General features: G+C 42.3%; 2 protein-coding genes across 3 annotated transcripts in view; one reads left to right on the forward strand and one right to left on the reverse strand.

The window, feature by feature from the left end:
* FHIT (fragile histidine triad diadenosine triphosphatase) overlaps positions 1–13285 on the reverse strand; it is a 34671-nt gene that overhangs the window by 20941 nt on the left and 445 nt on the right. The window lies entirely within an intron of this gene.
* Positions 1–13285, forward strand: part of SLC25A17 (solute carrier family 25 member 17) — a 39392-nt gene that overhangs the window by 16180 nt on the left and 9927 nt on the right. For both annotated transcript variants that reach the window (XM_066596185.1, XM_066596186.1), the window contains exons 3-6: positions 850–916; positions 5327–5478; positions 8191–8307; positions 12387–12532. In XM_066596185.1, the coding sequence (XP_066452282.1) occupies positions 850–916; positions 5327–5478; positions 8191–8307; positions 12387–12532 (482 nt within the window). The remainder of the gene's footprint in view (positions 1–849; positions 917–5326; positions 5479–8190; positions 8308–12386; positions 12533–13285) is intronic.

Consider the following 13285-nt stretch of genomic DNA (forward strand, 5'->3'; position numbering starts at 1 on the left):
TATAACACCCCTCTGCTTTCTATCACTGACTCGTTACTTACCCACTTTCACACATTCCCGCCCAGACCAAGCACTCTTATTTTATATACCAACCTTTTATGTGGCACAGTATCAAACACTTTGGAAAAGTCCAGATACACAAGATCCAATGACTCTCCCCGGTCCAGTCTAGAGCTTACCTCCTTGTAGAAGCTGTTCAGGTTGGTTTCACATGAGCAATCTCTGATAAACCCATTCTGATATGGAGTTATACAGCTATTTCCCTTGAGGTTCTCCAGGATAGCATCTCTTAGAAATCCTTCAAACATTTTACCCACAATAGAAGATATATATGAAAAGGCTAAAGGGAATGGGACAACCCGTGGCAACAACATTAAAAAGTAGGGCACCGTGTATGTTAACCGTACAATCTGCATGTATCTTTAAATTTGTACTGTGAACTGGAGGGTTGTTTTGATCAAAATGTCTGTTTAAAGAGTATCTGTCACCTCGGAACAGCACCATAAACTAAGTCCAGGGAGGGGAGCGAGGGGTCCGGGGGATGAAACTTTTATACTCACCTGCCTTGCCATTCCCTCAGTGCCCCGCACTCAGCCTGAAAGTCTGAGGCTTTTCAGACCGTTGTGCACACACTCTTCCATAGAAGTCTATGAGAGAACGCGTGTGTGGCTGTATGAAAAGAGTCAGATTTTTGGATCGTGTGCGCACTTCACTGGGGGACACCACAGGAATGGGGAAGTGAGCGAATATAAAAATAAAATACACCTCCTGTTTTCCTGTCACCTTTTGACAGGTTTCCTTCAAAATGCCTTAATTTCCTAACAGACTTGTTTCTACTTTGTATTTTAGTGGATGAACAGAGGAAATCTCGCAGCACTCCTGCTGTATTAATGGAAATCATTAGAGAAGAGGGACTGTAAGTACCAAACACATTCAGAGCAGCATCATGACTTCTGTTTATGATCTGTAGACTACGCCAGATCCATCTTCACAATGGTGCAGGGGAATCCTCATGGACCTTTTTGACTATAATTAGGTTGTCTGTGTATTCCATATATTTTTGACAGAAAAAGTAGATACTTTGACATTGAACAATTGTTTAGTCTGAAGATTAAATAAACCATATTCCTTTCTGTTCCCTTTGTGATCCACGATCTGAAGGGCTTTCTGCCTGAAGCCGGTCTCTGTGTAAAATGTTGTATAAATGAACAGCCCTCTATGAGTGCAGCAATAAGGCCCTTTAGGCCGGTCTCACACAACCAGATTTGTATTGCGGAATCCACATCATCACCCGCGTGGACGATCCGCGGTAATCTGCTTGGAATCAGAAAATGGAACATTCGCTATGTCCGTTCACATGAGAGGACAGCGATTGCGATTTCTGCTTGCGAAAATTAAACTGCAGCATGTTCTATTTTCTTGCATATTCCACACGGACGGCTTTCATCAAAGTCTATGGAAGCTGTCTGACCCGCAGCCCATCCCATATTACCCAGAGGAGCAATGCCGACCAATTTTGACAGCTGCATTTACATGCCCCGACTGATGTTTGGGGTTCCCGTACGGTCCCCTGCAATGAGATCGCGGGTTGTCGTGGCACCCGGGGCCATTAATAGAATGGCTGTCGGATTGCGGTATGATGTAATGCTATGGCATTACATCCTACTGCAGATGCAATCAAAGCATTGCAAGTTCTTCTCCCCTCTGGGGAGTAAAAAAAAAACATAAAATAAGTTTTACAATTTTTTTTATTAATTATTAAAAGTACAAAAAAAACTTTTGACATTTATATTAGAATCTAAATAATAAAACAAAAATACATATTTGTTATCACAGCGTCCGTAAAAGTCAGATCTATCAGTAACACATTTTTTTTTCCCAGCGCAGTGAACGTCGTCAGAAAAAGAAAGGAACGCTAGATTTGCCATTTTTGGTCACCCCGTCTCCAGAAAAAAATGCAATAATAAGTGATCAAAAAAAATTGTATGTACTGCAAAATGGTACCAACAGAAACTACAGGACGTCCCACAAAAAATGAGCTCTCACAAAAACGTTGACAGAAAAATAAAAAAAGATATAGCTGTCAGAAGATGGCGGCAGAAACTAATTTTAAAAAATAAAATATATTTAAGAAAAAAAAGTAGTGCAGCAAAAAAAACTATATTATACAATAAAAAAACAATTTGGTATCGTAGTAATCGTACTGACCCATAGAATAAAGTTATCATGTCATTTTTGTTGCTGTGTGTACGCTGTAGAAACAAGACGCAGATGGCAGAATTTTAGTTTTTATCCATTTTATTCCACTACGAATTTTTTTAGTTTTTCAGTACATTATATGGTACATTTAATAGTACCATTGAAAAATACAACTTGTCTCGCAAAAAACAAGCCTTCATACAGCGATGGATAAATAAGAGTTAGAATTTTTTTTAAAGGGGGAGCAAAAAACAAAATAAAAAAAGACTATTTTGATGCACAATTACAAAAGAATTGCGTGTATTAGTGATCAACTTATCCCACAATCCAATGTTTTTTTCAAAAGCCCAGCATCTTTTAAAGGGGTTGTACAGGTCTAAGCTATTGATGACCTATCCTGAGGATACATCATCCTGAGGTTATCGGTGAGGGGTCCGCTGCTTGGGACCCTGGGTGATAAGCTGTTATTTCTCACTGCTTTTATAGCAACATTTTTCTGCCATTTGTCAGGAGGTGATCGCGAGCTGCTGCACCTACTTCAACAACCAATTTATAACAAGCATTTCATGAGTTTCCATCTCATACGTCCCATTCATGTATCCTCATTGCATATTCATCTATGTTATAACTTGTTCTCCTTCACACATTGTTCTAATACAATCTTTGAGAAGTGACTTCAGACACAAGCAGTAGAAGGAATGTCAATAATGTAGAAGCACAAATACAGGAAGAATTCATTATTCTTATGAATTGTACTTTTCTGCCCTTTGCTTTGTAAAGCGAGACAGAATGGCTGCAGGATTACACATTATTGGATTTAACCACTCTCACAGCATACATCGACATCCTGCGGCTTTTGTGTGGATGAGATTAGATTAAAACTCCACTTTGCTGCTGCTATAACTGCTGCAGATCTTCTGGGCTGTAATTTCACACGTAAATTCTGCGACATTTATCGCCCACATGGACCTGCCCATACACGTCTACCTACATGCTCATTGCAATATACTTTAGAGTAACACAGGCATACTTCCACGATTAAGCTGCTCTTAAACAGGACAGTTCATCTTTGAACGACTGCCTGTTTGCAGTGACCGGAGACAAGCGGCTGCAGGAGATCTCCTGTGCGCTACGCCTCCATTCACAAAATAACTACCGCTCCTGTGTAACAGTACACGATAGCTGGTGGGACAGTTGTTATGCACCCGACAGTCATCCTGCGTAAAAGTACATTTAGCTAGTGGGCGGTTGGGCAGCCATGGGCTCACTCAGGCCCCCGGTGGCTACCCAAACCACCTATGTGATAATCTACTATTGTATTGCAATATAGATACTGTAAGCATATGTATATATCTACATTATCTCTCTTTCTATTAAACATTTATCCATATTACAAATATATATATATATATATATGGACATATATATGACACTTTTCACACATTATGGATATATATATATACACAGAAATTACACATACACTCCCCATGTCTGCAGGCTGGGACAGCAGCAGGGATGCCTTATCCATCTAGCACGTTCAGGTGCACATGTCCCTATCTTCCACCCTATAGCATATGTAACTTCCACTCCCCTCCTTCCCTCTGGCCTGATTCCTCAGCAAAGAGGGCAAGCAGTCATTGGGCTGTGCAGGAATGGGCCTCCACTACTAGCTGCAGCATGGAGAAGAGTCTTCGCTGAGGTACAACATCCTGCAGGCAGGAAGCGCTGCACTGCATATGCTATTGCATTTGTGTAGAGGCGGGGCCCATTCCTGGCTCAATGGCCCACCAAGGGTTTCACCGGCACCCCGATGGGCTAGTCCAAGCCTTGGATCGGGTTAGGATGCAGTTGTGATGTGGCCCTGAGCTGCAGCAAGTCCTTATTTCATGTAGTCTATGGTAACTTTGATAACGGTACATTAATGGTTTGGCGGTAAAGGTTCTGATACACAGGCACTGTTAAACACAATCATCCCTGTAATTGCCACTAAATTTCTCTCTGGCTGTCTCTTTATGCATTTACTTGTGTATTGCGCAGAAGCACGTCATGCATCTGTAATCCAAATGTAACTGATTTTCAGTCTTACTGATATTAGACATCAGGCTCGGTTCCTCCAACTGTTCTATGGTATTTTTGAAGTGTATAATAATTGCACGACAAAACTGAAAACCGCATCTGTTTCTACCATGAAGCTCCATCGTTCTACAAAACTATTTTCAACTGATTTTAGTGTGCATCACAGAAAGAAGGAGATCTGTTGAAAACTGGGGAAGGCATGAAGTTTTGTAGTAAAACCACATGCAGTTTTCAGTAGCGGTTTTGATTTGCAATTAAATCTTTCCAATCGAGTTCCCCTTCCACCCGCACACTTTCGAACTTTTATTTATTTTGGGTGGGAAAGTGTGTTGTGGATTCCTTGGAATTGCTCAACAGAAACACATAAAAATGACCCGTCATGCCGATTTTATTAGCAATTGTTTGAAAATTAAACAGGAGTTATGAGTGTTTCACAGCACGAAGATCCTTTGTAATAATCCTGTAAATATATGTATATGCAAAACAGCCTCTGACATTGGAGCTCTATTCTGTATAGTGTAATGTGGCTATGCAGAACAGCCTCTGACATTGGAGCTCTGTTCTGTATAGTGTAATATGGCTATGCAGAACAGCCTCTGGCATCCGAGCTCTGTTCTGTATAGTGTAATATAGCTATGCAGAGCAGCCTCTAACATCGGAGCTCTGTTCTGCATAGTGTTAGAAACGTGTGTTGGTCCTCGCCCAACATCAGAGCTTTGCAGGGAAATCTGAATGTCGGACGAGGTTCGGCACTGGATTGAAAACAGTTAATATCCATATAAAAAAAGGCCATAGATCCTGGGAACGCGGCCTCAATGTGGTTTAAAAAACACATGGTCCTAACTAGACCATGTGTCCTTGCCCTAATGTTCTAAATACTGTACATATGAATTTAAAGGAGTATTCTGATAATAGAAGATCATACCGTATCCTCTTTTGTATATTAATTACAATCTATGTTAATTAATTAGCATTAAGCCCATTGCCATGAAGATCTGTGCTGAAGAGCAAACTAAAGATATGCTTATTTTTTGTTTATTTTTATTTATAGCCTTGCACCATACCGCGGTTGGTTTCCTGTCATCTCCAGTCTCTGCTGCTCCAATTTTGTCTATTTCTACACTTTTAACAGTCTCAAGTCCTTATGGATTAAAGGGACTGCTTCAACCACTGGCAAGGATTTGATGATTGGCTTTGTTGCTGGTAATTGCTTAAATGAATTTGAATTACACAATATGTACTATGGCACTATTAGCAATAGATCTTTATTAGAGATGATGCTCGAGTGCTCGTTACTCGCGTCGAACTTCCTGTGATGCTCGAGGGTTCGTTTCGAGTAACGAACCCCATTAAAGTCAATGGGCGACTCGAGCATTTTTGTATATCGCCAATGCTCGCTAAGGTTTTCATTTGTGAAAATCTGGGAAATTCACAAAAGTGATGGGAACGACACAGAAACGGATAGGGCAGGCGAGGGGCTACATGTTGGGCTGCATCTCAAGTTCCCAGGTCCCACTATTAAGCCACAAAAGCGGCAAGAGCGCCCTCTCCCCCCCCCCCGCACTGTGAGCATAAAGATCGTTCTCCTCTGCCACAGCTGTAACAGCTGTGGCAGAGAAGAACGATGTTAGCCCATTGAATTCAATGGAGCCGGCAATACAGCCGGCTCCATTGAAAGCAATGCGCTGCGGGCGATCGCTGGATGAATTGTCAGGAAGGGGTTAAATATATAAGCCCTTCCCTGCAATTCATCGAGAAATGTGTAAAAATAAAAAATATATATATACTCACCCAGTCCCGGCAGACGGAGTTCAGCGGCGGCAGTTCTCTGAACTGCTCTCTGTAGTATTCAGCAGCCGGGGATTTAAAATCCCCGCCTGCTGAATGAGCTGCTTCTGATTGGTCCACAGCCTGACCAATCAGAGGCAGGTCTCACTCACACACCCATTCATGAATTCATGAATGGGTGAGTGACTGCTGCCTCTCATTGGCTCAGCGGGACCAATCAGATTAGTCAGGCTGTGACCAATTAGAGGCAGCTCATTCAGCAGGCGGGGATTTTAAAGCCCCGGCTGCTGAATACTATAGAGAAGCAGTTCAGGAGAACTGCCGGCGGCCGCAGCTGAACTCCGGCTGCAGCGGAAAGGTGAGTATATATATTTTTTTTATTTTTACACATTTCAGGATGAATTGCAGGGAAGGGCTTATATAGTTAACCCCTTCCCGACAATTCATCCCGCGATCGCCCGCAGCGCATTGCTTTCAATGGAGCCGGCTGTATTGCTGGCTCCATTGAATTCAATGGGCTAACATCGTTCTTCTCTGCCACAGCTGTTACAGCTGTGGTAGAGGAGAATGATCTTTATGCTCACAGTGCGGGGGGGAGGGGGGCTCTCACTCCCGCACTCGCCAGCAACCCATTGCTTTCAATGGAGCCGGCTGTATTGCCAGCTCCATTGAATTCAATGGGCTAACATCGTTCTTCTCTGCCACAGCTGTCACAGCTATGGCAGAGGAGAACGATCTTTATGCTGACATTTTTTTATTTTTACACATTTTAGGATGATTTTCAGGTAAGGCTTATATTTTTAAGCCCTTCCCGAAAATTCATCCTGAGATCGCCGGCAGCCCATTGCTTTCAATGGAGCCGGCTGTATTGCTGGCTCCATTGAATTCAATGGTCAGTGCTCGTTTAATCGAGACGAGTACCGCGTGGTGCTCGTCTCGAGTAATGAGCATCTCGAGCACCCTGATACTCGAACGAGCATCAAGCTCGGACGAGTATGCTCGCTCATCTCTAATCTTTATTTGTAGTTCCCAAAAATTTCTCTGGTACAATGAATATAGCTAAAGTGAAGAAGGAAAAACAACAACATTGTGTACCTAATTCATAATTAAATAGAAGAAAAGGGTAAAAAAAAACAACTAATAAAATCATTCCTTATAATTTAATTACATCATATTAAACATTCTCCGTGTTCGAAATCTTGCCCAACGTCTCCTAACGGCTCTTATGGATGCCCCAGCTACAGTGGAAAAGTGTGTAATAGGAAAAAAAAGACCATGTGAATGTGTTATAAGTGGAGATGAAAATCCCCCAAAAATCATTGTGTCCCTAAGTCCAAAATTGGCCATGTCCTTAAAGGGGTTCTGTCACTAAAAAGAAAAATGTTCTACTTATCTATTCCTCCCCCATCAGTCTACTTACCAGATCTCCACCTCCCTTATCTTCTCCTGTCTCCTGCAGTTCGGGGGCTCACTTCACCTCCACTTGCCTGATTCTGCTCCTTCCTGTGAGGTTAGGTTGGCAGTCTGCCAATGTACATTACGTCACAGGTCAGCAAGAGGACTGCTTATCTTCTTCAGAGATAGCTCATGCTAGCTATCTCTGAAATAGATTATAATTCCTTCCTAGGCAGTGAAGCTACAGCACAGGGATGGGACCTTCACTGAACCAGCAGGAAGGAGTTTGTGATAAGCAGCCTTCATAACAAGCTGGACCCAGCCTTCAGTGAGCTGACCTGGGGCACTGGAGAAGCTCAACCAGGAGAAGATGTGATAAGGAAACCGACAGGGAAGGAATAGGTAAGTTTAGATAATTTGACAAAACCCCTTTAAGGGGTTAATGGGTGAAATAAACAATATTGAAATGCTTGTGCTACCAAAGATTGAGCATTTTTTTAGATGTTCACTCCGGTTACAATAAAAGGTCTATAATAGAGATGAGCGAGCACGCTCGGTTAAGTGATCCTCTTAAAATAGATGACCATTATCCATAATAAATGATGGAGCAGAAAATCAATGTGTTTGTCGTTTGGAGAAGTTTCACTGTATTTGTGTTTGGTGCAGGATTTAGAATTTTTTTTTATTTGGATAATGGTATAAGTTGTTAATATAAAATTTTACTTTTCCTAGGAGTAGTTAATGTCCTGCTCACAACTCCTCTGTGGGTGGTAAATACAAGACTGAAACTTCAAGGTGCCAAGTTTAGAAATGATGATATAAAACCCACCACATATACTGGCATTTCAGGTAGGTTTACTGGGATTTCTATGCAAACCAACAAGTCATACTTACCATGTAAACTGCAGAGATGTGAAAGCAACACAAATGTGGAACCTCATAAAATTACACTTTTTTATTTGGTTTCATGCAGCCAGTGTAGTTTTTGATAAAAATAAAAGATGCTCAGATTATAGCAATTTAACAAGTTTTTCACAAATTGCATAGGAAAATGAAAACCTAGACAAAATTGGAATTCGGAATTTGAAGACTTGCTCTCTCCATTCTATTAACTCCTTAGTGACCAAGCCAGTTTGCACCTTAATGACCAGGCCAAATTATGGAAATCTGACATGTGTTACTTTAACATAGAATAACTCTGTTACGGTTTTGCATATCCCAGTGATTCTGACATTGTTATTTCACCACATATTGTACTTCATTTAGGTGGTAAAAATTATAATTTTTTCACATTTTCAATTGCAATATCTTAAATATGTGCAGACATACTGTACAGATTTTTGCTAAGATATATATTTCCATCTGTTTACTTGCGTATAAATTTAACATATGAACATTTTGAGGAACACTTTGTTTTCCTACACCAAGCCAAGATTGCAAAGGCTCATAGGTGTCAGAATGACAGATATCCTCATAAATGACCCCATTTTAAAAACTACACCCCTTAATATATTCACTGAGGGGCATCATGGGTATTTTGACCCTACAGTTTTTTTCAGGAATTAATGCAATTTGGAGGAGAAAAAATAAAATTTCATATTTTTGCAAATATGTCATTTTAAAGGCAGGTTGTTCTTCTATAGTGCACATGAAAATGAGGATTTGCACCCCGAAATGGATACCCCGTTTGTCTTATGCTCAGGGACATCCCTATTATGGCCCTAATCTTCTGTCTGTATGCACAACAGATCAGACATTTTGCTTGAAGGTTTTTAGGTCCTCTTGCACACTTGTAAAGCCCTTAAGTGACCCATTACAAATTCATCTAGGGGTATACTGTGTATTTTGACGCTACTTTTTTTTTAATGTATCTAAGCAAAGCAGAAGGAAAAAAAATACGATTTTTATTTTCTTGGCAATTGTGTCAATTTTTTCTTGTACAGCACACATAAAAATGAAGACTTGAATCCCAAAATGGATCCCCCCGTTTGTCCCATGTTCTGAAACGTACCCATTGTAGCCCCAATCTGCTTACAGGACACATGACTAGGCCTATAATGGAGGGAACACCCATTGGCTTTCAGGGCAAAACTGAATAAATTTCAGGCCCCATTGCGCACTTGTGTGGAATAAAAAATGACTCCCTAAAAATAATCCCCCCTCCGCACCCTTAAGTTCTCTAAATCTTAGATAAACGTAATAATGTAAATTGTGTGGTATGTCCGAAGACAGGGGTTATTACGGAGGCCTGGTTGGGATGGGGACATGGGGCAGGCTGCTCCTGGAACTGCAGAAAGGCGAATGTTCCCGGGGACTTCTTGTAAATTACGTATTACAGGTAGCGATATTAATAACGCTGGGCTCACACGGCCGGATGTGGAATCCACCTGCGATGGATCCCAGCTGAGAGCCCGGCCATGGCACTGCATACGGCCGCTTAATGTACTGCGTATAACTGCATACTCACACAGGCGGTCATGCTCAGTACACCTTTTTTAGTTTATAATTTCTGCGCCGTCACTTAGCGATGACGCAGGTACATGCAGCCCGTACACAATGTGGTTGCGTATGGGCTGCGGATATATCCAAGGCTATAGAGCACAAGGGGCTCTTTGTTGCGGATATCTGCTGTAAAATACAACATGCTGCATTCTGTTTTCTGTCAGCCGATTACGTTTTTCTGACCCGCTAATGTGAGTGGAATTGTGTAATTCAGTGCATTTGATTGATATGCGTATTACCGCGGATCAAATGCATACGGACTCCGCAATTCCTATCCGGTTGTGTGAGAACGGCATAAGGTACATCGCTAGCTTTTTATCATGTGACCGGGAACCACTCAACGAGTATCGGTCACTGATCCAGGCTCTTGGTGAACTTTGGTCGCTGGGAGCAAGGAGATTTTAAGTTTCCTGGGCACTCCCTAGCTCCTGTGCATGTGTCCGGCATCTTGCCGGTGGGCACGTGCGCAGAAGCTGGGAAGATCAACGAAGGAGGATCACATCACGATTCAAATGTGGAGTCCTCTGGTAAGAAGTTTCATCTCCTCTCAATGATCGCATCGGTGAGGGGAGGTGAAACTTCAACTTTTAAAAAAACTTTTATGTGATCCCATTACCCATTGGACAATGGCGTGCATGCGCCGAAGCTGGGAAAGGTCCGCTGATAAACATCCGATCGGGGGACAAATCTGGGGACCTTATGTATGTAATTTCATCTAAAATGATGGAACTTTAACTTTGTAAACTCTTTTTTTACTCTTGTTAACTTTACATGTTCACTGTTATCCAATGGTTAATGGTGATCATGTGATCGGGAACCACATACAGCGGTCCCCGGTGACATCTCCCTGCACTCGGCTATCTCCAGCCTTCTGCGCATGTGCCGATGTGTCCAGACCGCTGTGGGACATCACTGACAACGGGGGTGAGTATTTTAAGCTGCCCTCATGGGCTTCTGTGCATGCGTTGCCATTTCCCCTTTGTGGCGCATGCACAGAAAAAGGCAAAGGGTCCATTCCGGACCAGATCAACGCTGGACATCGCAGAGGATGGGGGGGAGTAGTTTCAGCCCCCCTCATGGATGTGATCCATGAGGGAAGCTGAAAATCTAACTGTTTTTAGCTCTTTATTGACCTTTATGTGACTGGCGCTGTCCATTGGCCCGGAATGACAGCTCCAGGTTGTTGACTACCTCCGGGAGCGGGCAGCATGGAGCTGTCACGTCCAGAGCCTGAAGGGTTTTAATCCCCGCAGGGAGTGTGTTTTTGCTTCCCTTGGGATTAAAGCCCACATTTTTAAACTGATTTTTATATATAATCTTTTTAAGTCTTCATAGGAGACAAGAACTTGCAGTGGTGTGATCGCTGCTGCAGTATGATGTAATACCTGTTATGTTCATGTAGGCAACTAAGCACTGGGCCCACACGAACGTGACCCACAATCGGATGGGGAGTCAGGATAGAGAAACTGACCCTATGCTGCAGGGAAGATAACTAGGCCCTACCTACAAGCGGAGCAATCGCCCCAATAAAGGTGGCCCCACGCTGGAATCTCGGCCCTGGCTTTCCCAGAATAGGTGGTACACGGAACCAGGACAAGTACAGATAAACACAATTCACAAGCTGGTTACTGACAGATGATAAACACACTTACCACTTAACCTCGTACACTAAAGCAGATGGTAAAGCTGAATATAAAAATGAGACATTAGTTTGTACATTGGCCAATAAACTTAAGCTGCAAGGCCGCAATTAAGGCTCCTCGTGTCCCTACTGTAGCTAGACAAAAAACAGGCAGCAAAGGACACAAAACATCCAGCTTGTGATTGTGATCCCGCTGAATAGAGAGCTCTGGTGAGACCACATCTGGAATTTGTATAGCCTGGAGGAAAGGCTATGAATGAAATTTAAAACCTATTAAAGGTATAAATAAGGTTCAGGAGGTAAGCTAAACACAAGAACAAGGGGGCACAATCCGCGATTAGTTGGGGGAAATCAGAGGCAACTTCAGGAGATTCTTTTTACTGAAAGAGTAGTAAATGCTTGGAACAAACTTCTAGTAGACATGGTTGGAAAAGCATTAATAAATTAATTTAAGCTGCTTGGTATAAACCTAAATCTATCCTAAGAGAGAAATAAAAATGAAATCGTATAAGGGCGCATTACATGGGCCATGCATCTTTTTCTGCCATAAATTTTTTATTTTTCTATGGAGGTGAGTCACGGTTGGAGGACTCTGGTTTTGGGGATAGGTCCTGTCTCAGAAGTTCAACCTGTATCTATCAGACAATTAATGGCATATGCTGTGAATATGCCATCAATAAGTACATACATTAAAAGCTTGTAATATATTTGTAGAATGATCTTCCACTCAACCACCTCTTCATTGTTAAATGCTTGTTTTGCTTCATTTTGTATTATATTTTAGATGCCTTTCAAAAGATACTGCAGAAGGAGGGCGTGCTGGCACTTTGGAACGGTACATTGCCTTCTCTACTCTTGGTTTTCAACCCAGCAATCCAGTTCATGTTCTATGAGGGATTAAAGCGTCAGCTCCTCAGTCAGCAGGAAGAAGTAAAATCATTTACTATTATGTTTTCAGGATTATATATTATTCAGTGGCGGTAGCAGAAGTGGAAAGTCATGTCTGTGAATATTAATTTCTGTGTTCATAATGTTATACTGCTATTATGGAATGTACTGTAATAGACTGCTAAATACATAAAGTATATAAAGCGGAGAAATTCATAAAAGTGTTTCTGTCGGAATTCTGGCATATCAAAAGTTTCAGATGTTTGCACAAGTCAAACTTGCAGAGAAATTTGGAACACTTCTACATTTTCTGCTATACTGAGCACTGTTGAAAAAAAAAGTGGCTGGGGCTTGGTAGGACGGGGCATCTGAGAAAAACCTAGTGTAGAGTTCTAGATTTCAGGGGAAGGACAAATGTATCTAAAAGGCTTGCTTCTTAATGCATTTGGTGCATCTTATTCCAGTGGGACTTATCTAAGAGCAGCGTGCAAAATGCCAACCTTAAGGGCGCCTGCACACGAGCGGAAATTCTGCGGCGGGATTTCCAGCGGAATTTCCGCCGCTGGAAGCCTGCCTAGGATTGCGTTAACAAAAGCAATCCTATGCAGACGGCCGTGATTTGGCCGCGCGAAATCTCGCGCGGCATGCTCTATTTCTGTGCGGGGCTTGCAGAGCCCTGCACAGAAACGTCACTGCCCGGCCGCCGGCTCCAGTCTGCGCATGCGCCAGCTGCCCGGCAAGTCGGCATATCAAACAGCCGGAGCTGCGGGTAAGTACGCGCCGCTCTCCGCAGGC

This window comes from Eleutherodactylus coqui, chromosome 3 (assembly GCF_035609145.1).
Source record: "Eleutherodactylus coqui strain aEleCoq1 chromosome 3, aEleCoq1.hap1, whole genome shotgun sequence".
NCBI classification, from domain to species: domain Eukaryota; kingdom Metazoa; phylum Chordata; class Amphibia; order Anura; family Eleutherodactylidae; genus Eleutherodactylus; species Eleutherodactylus coqui.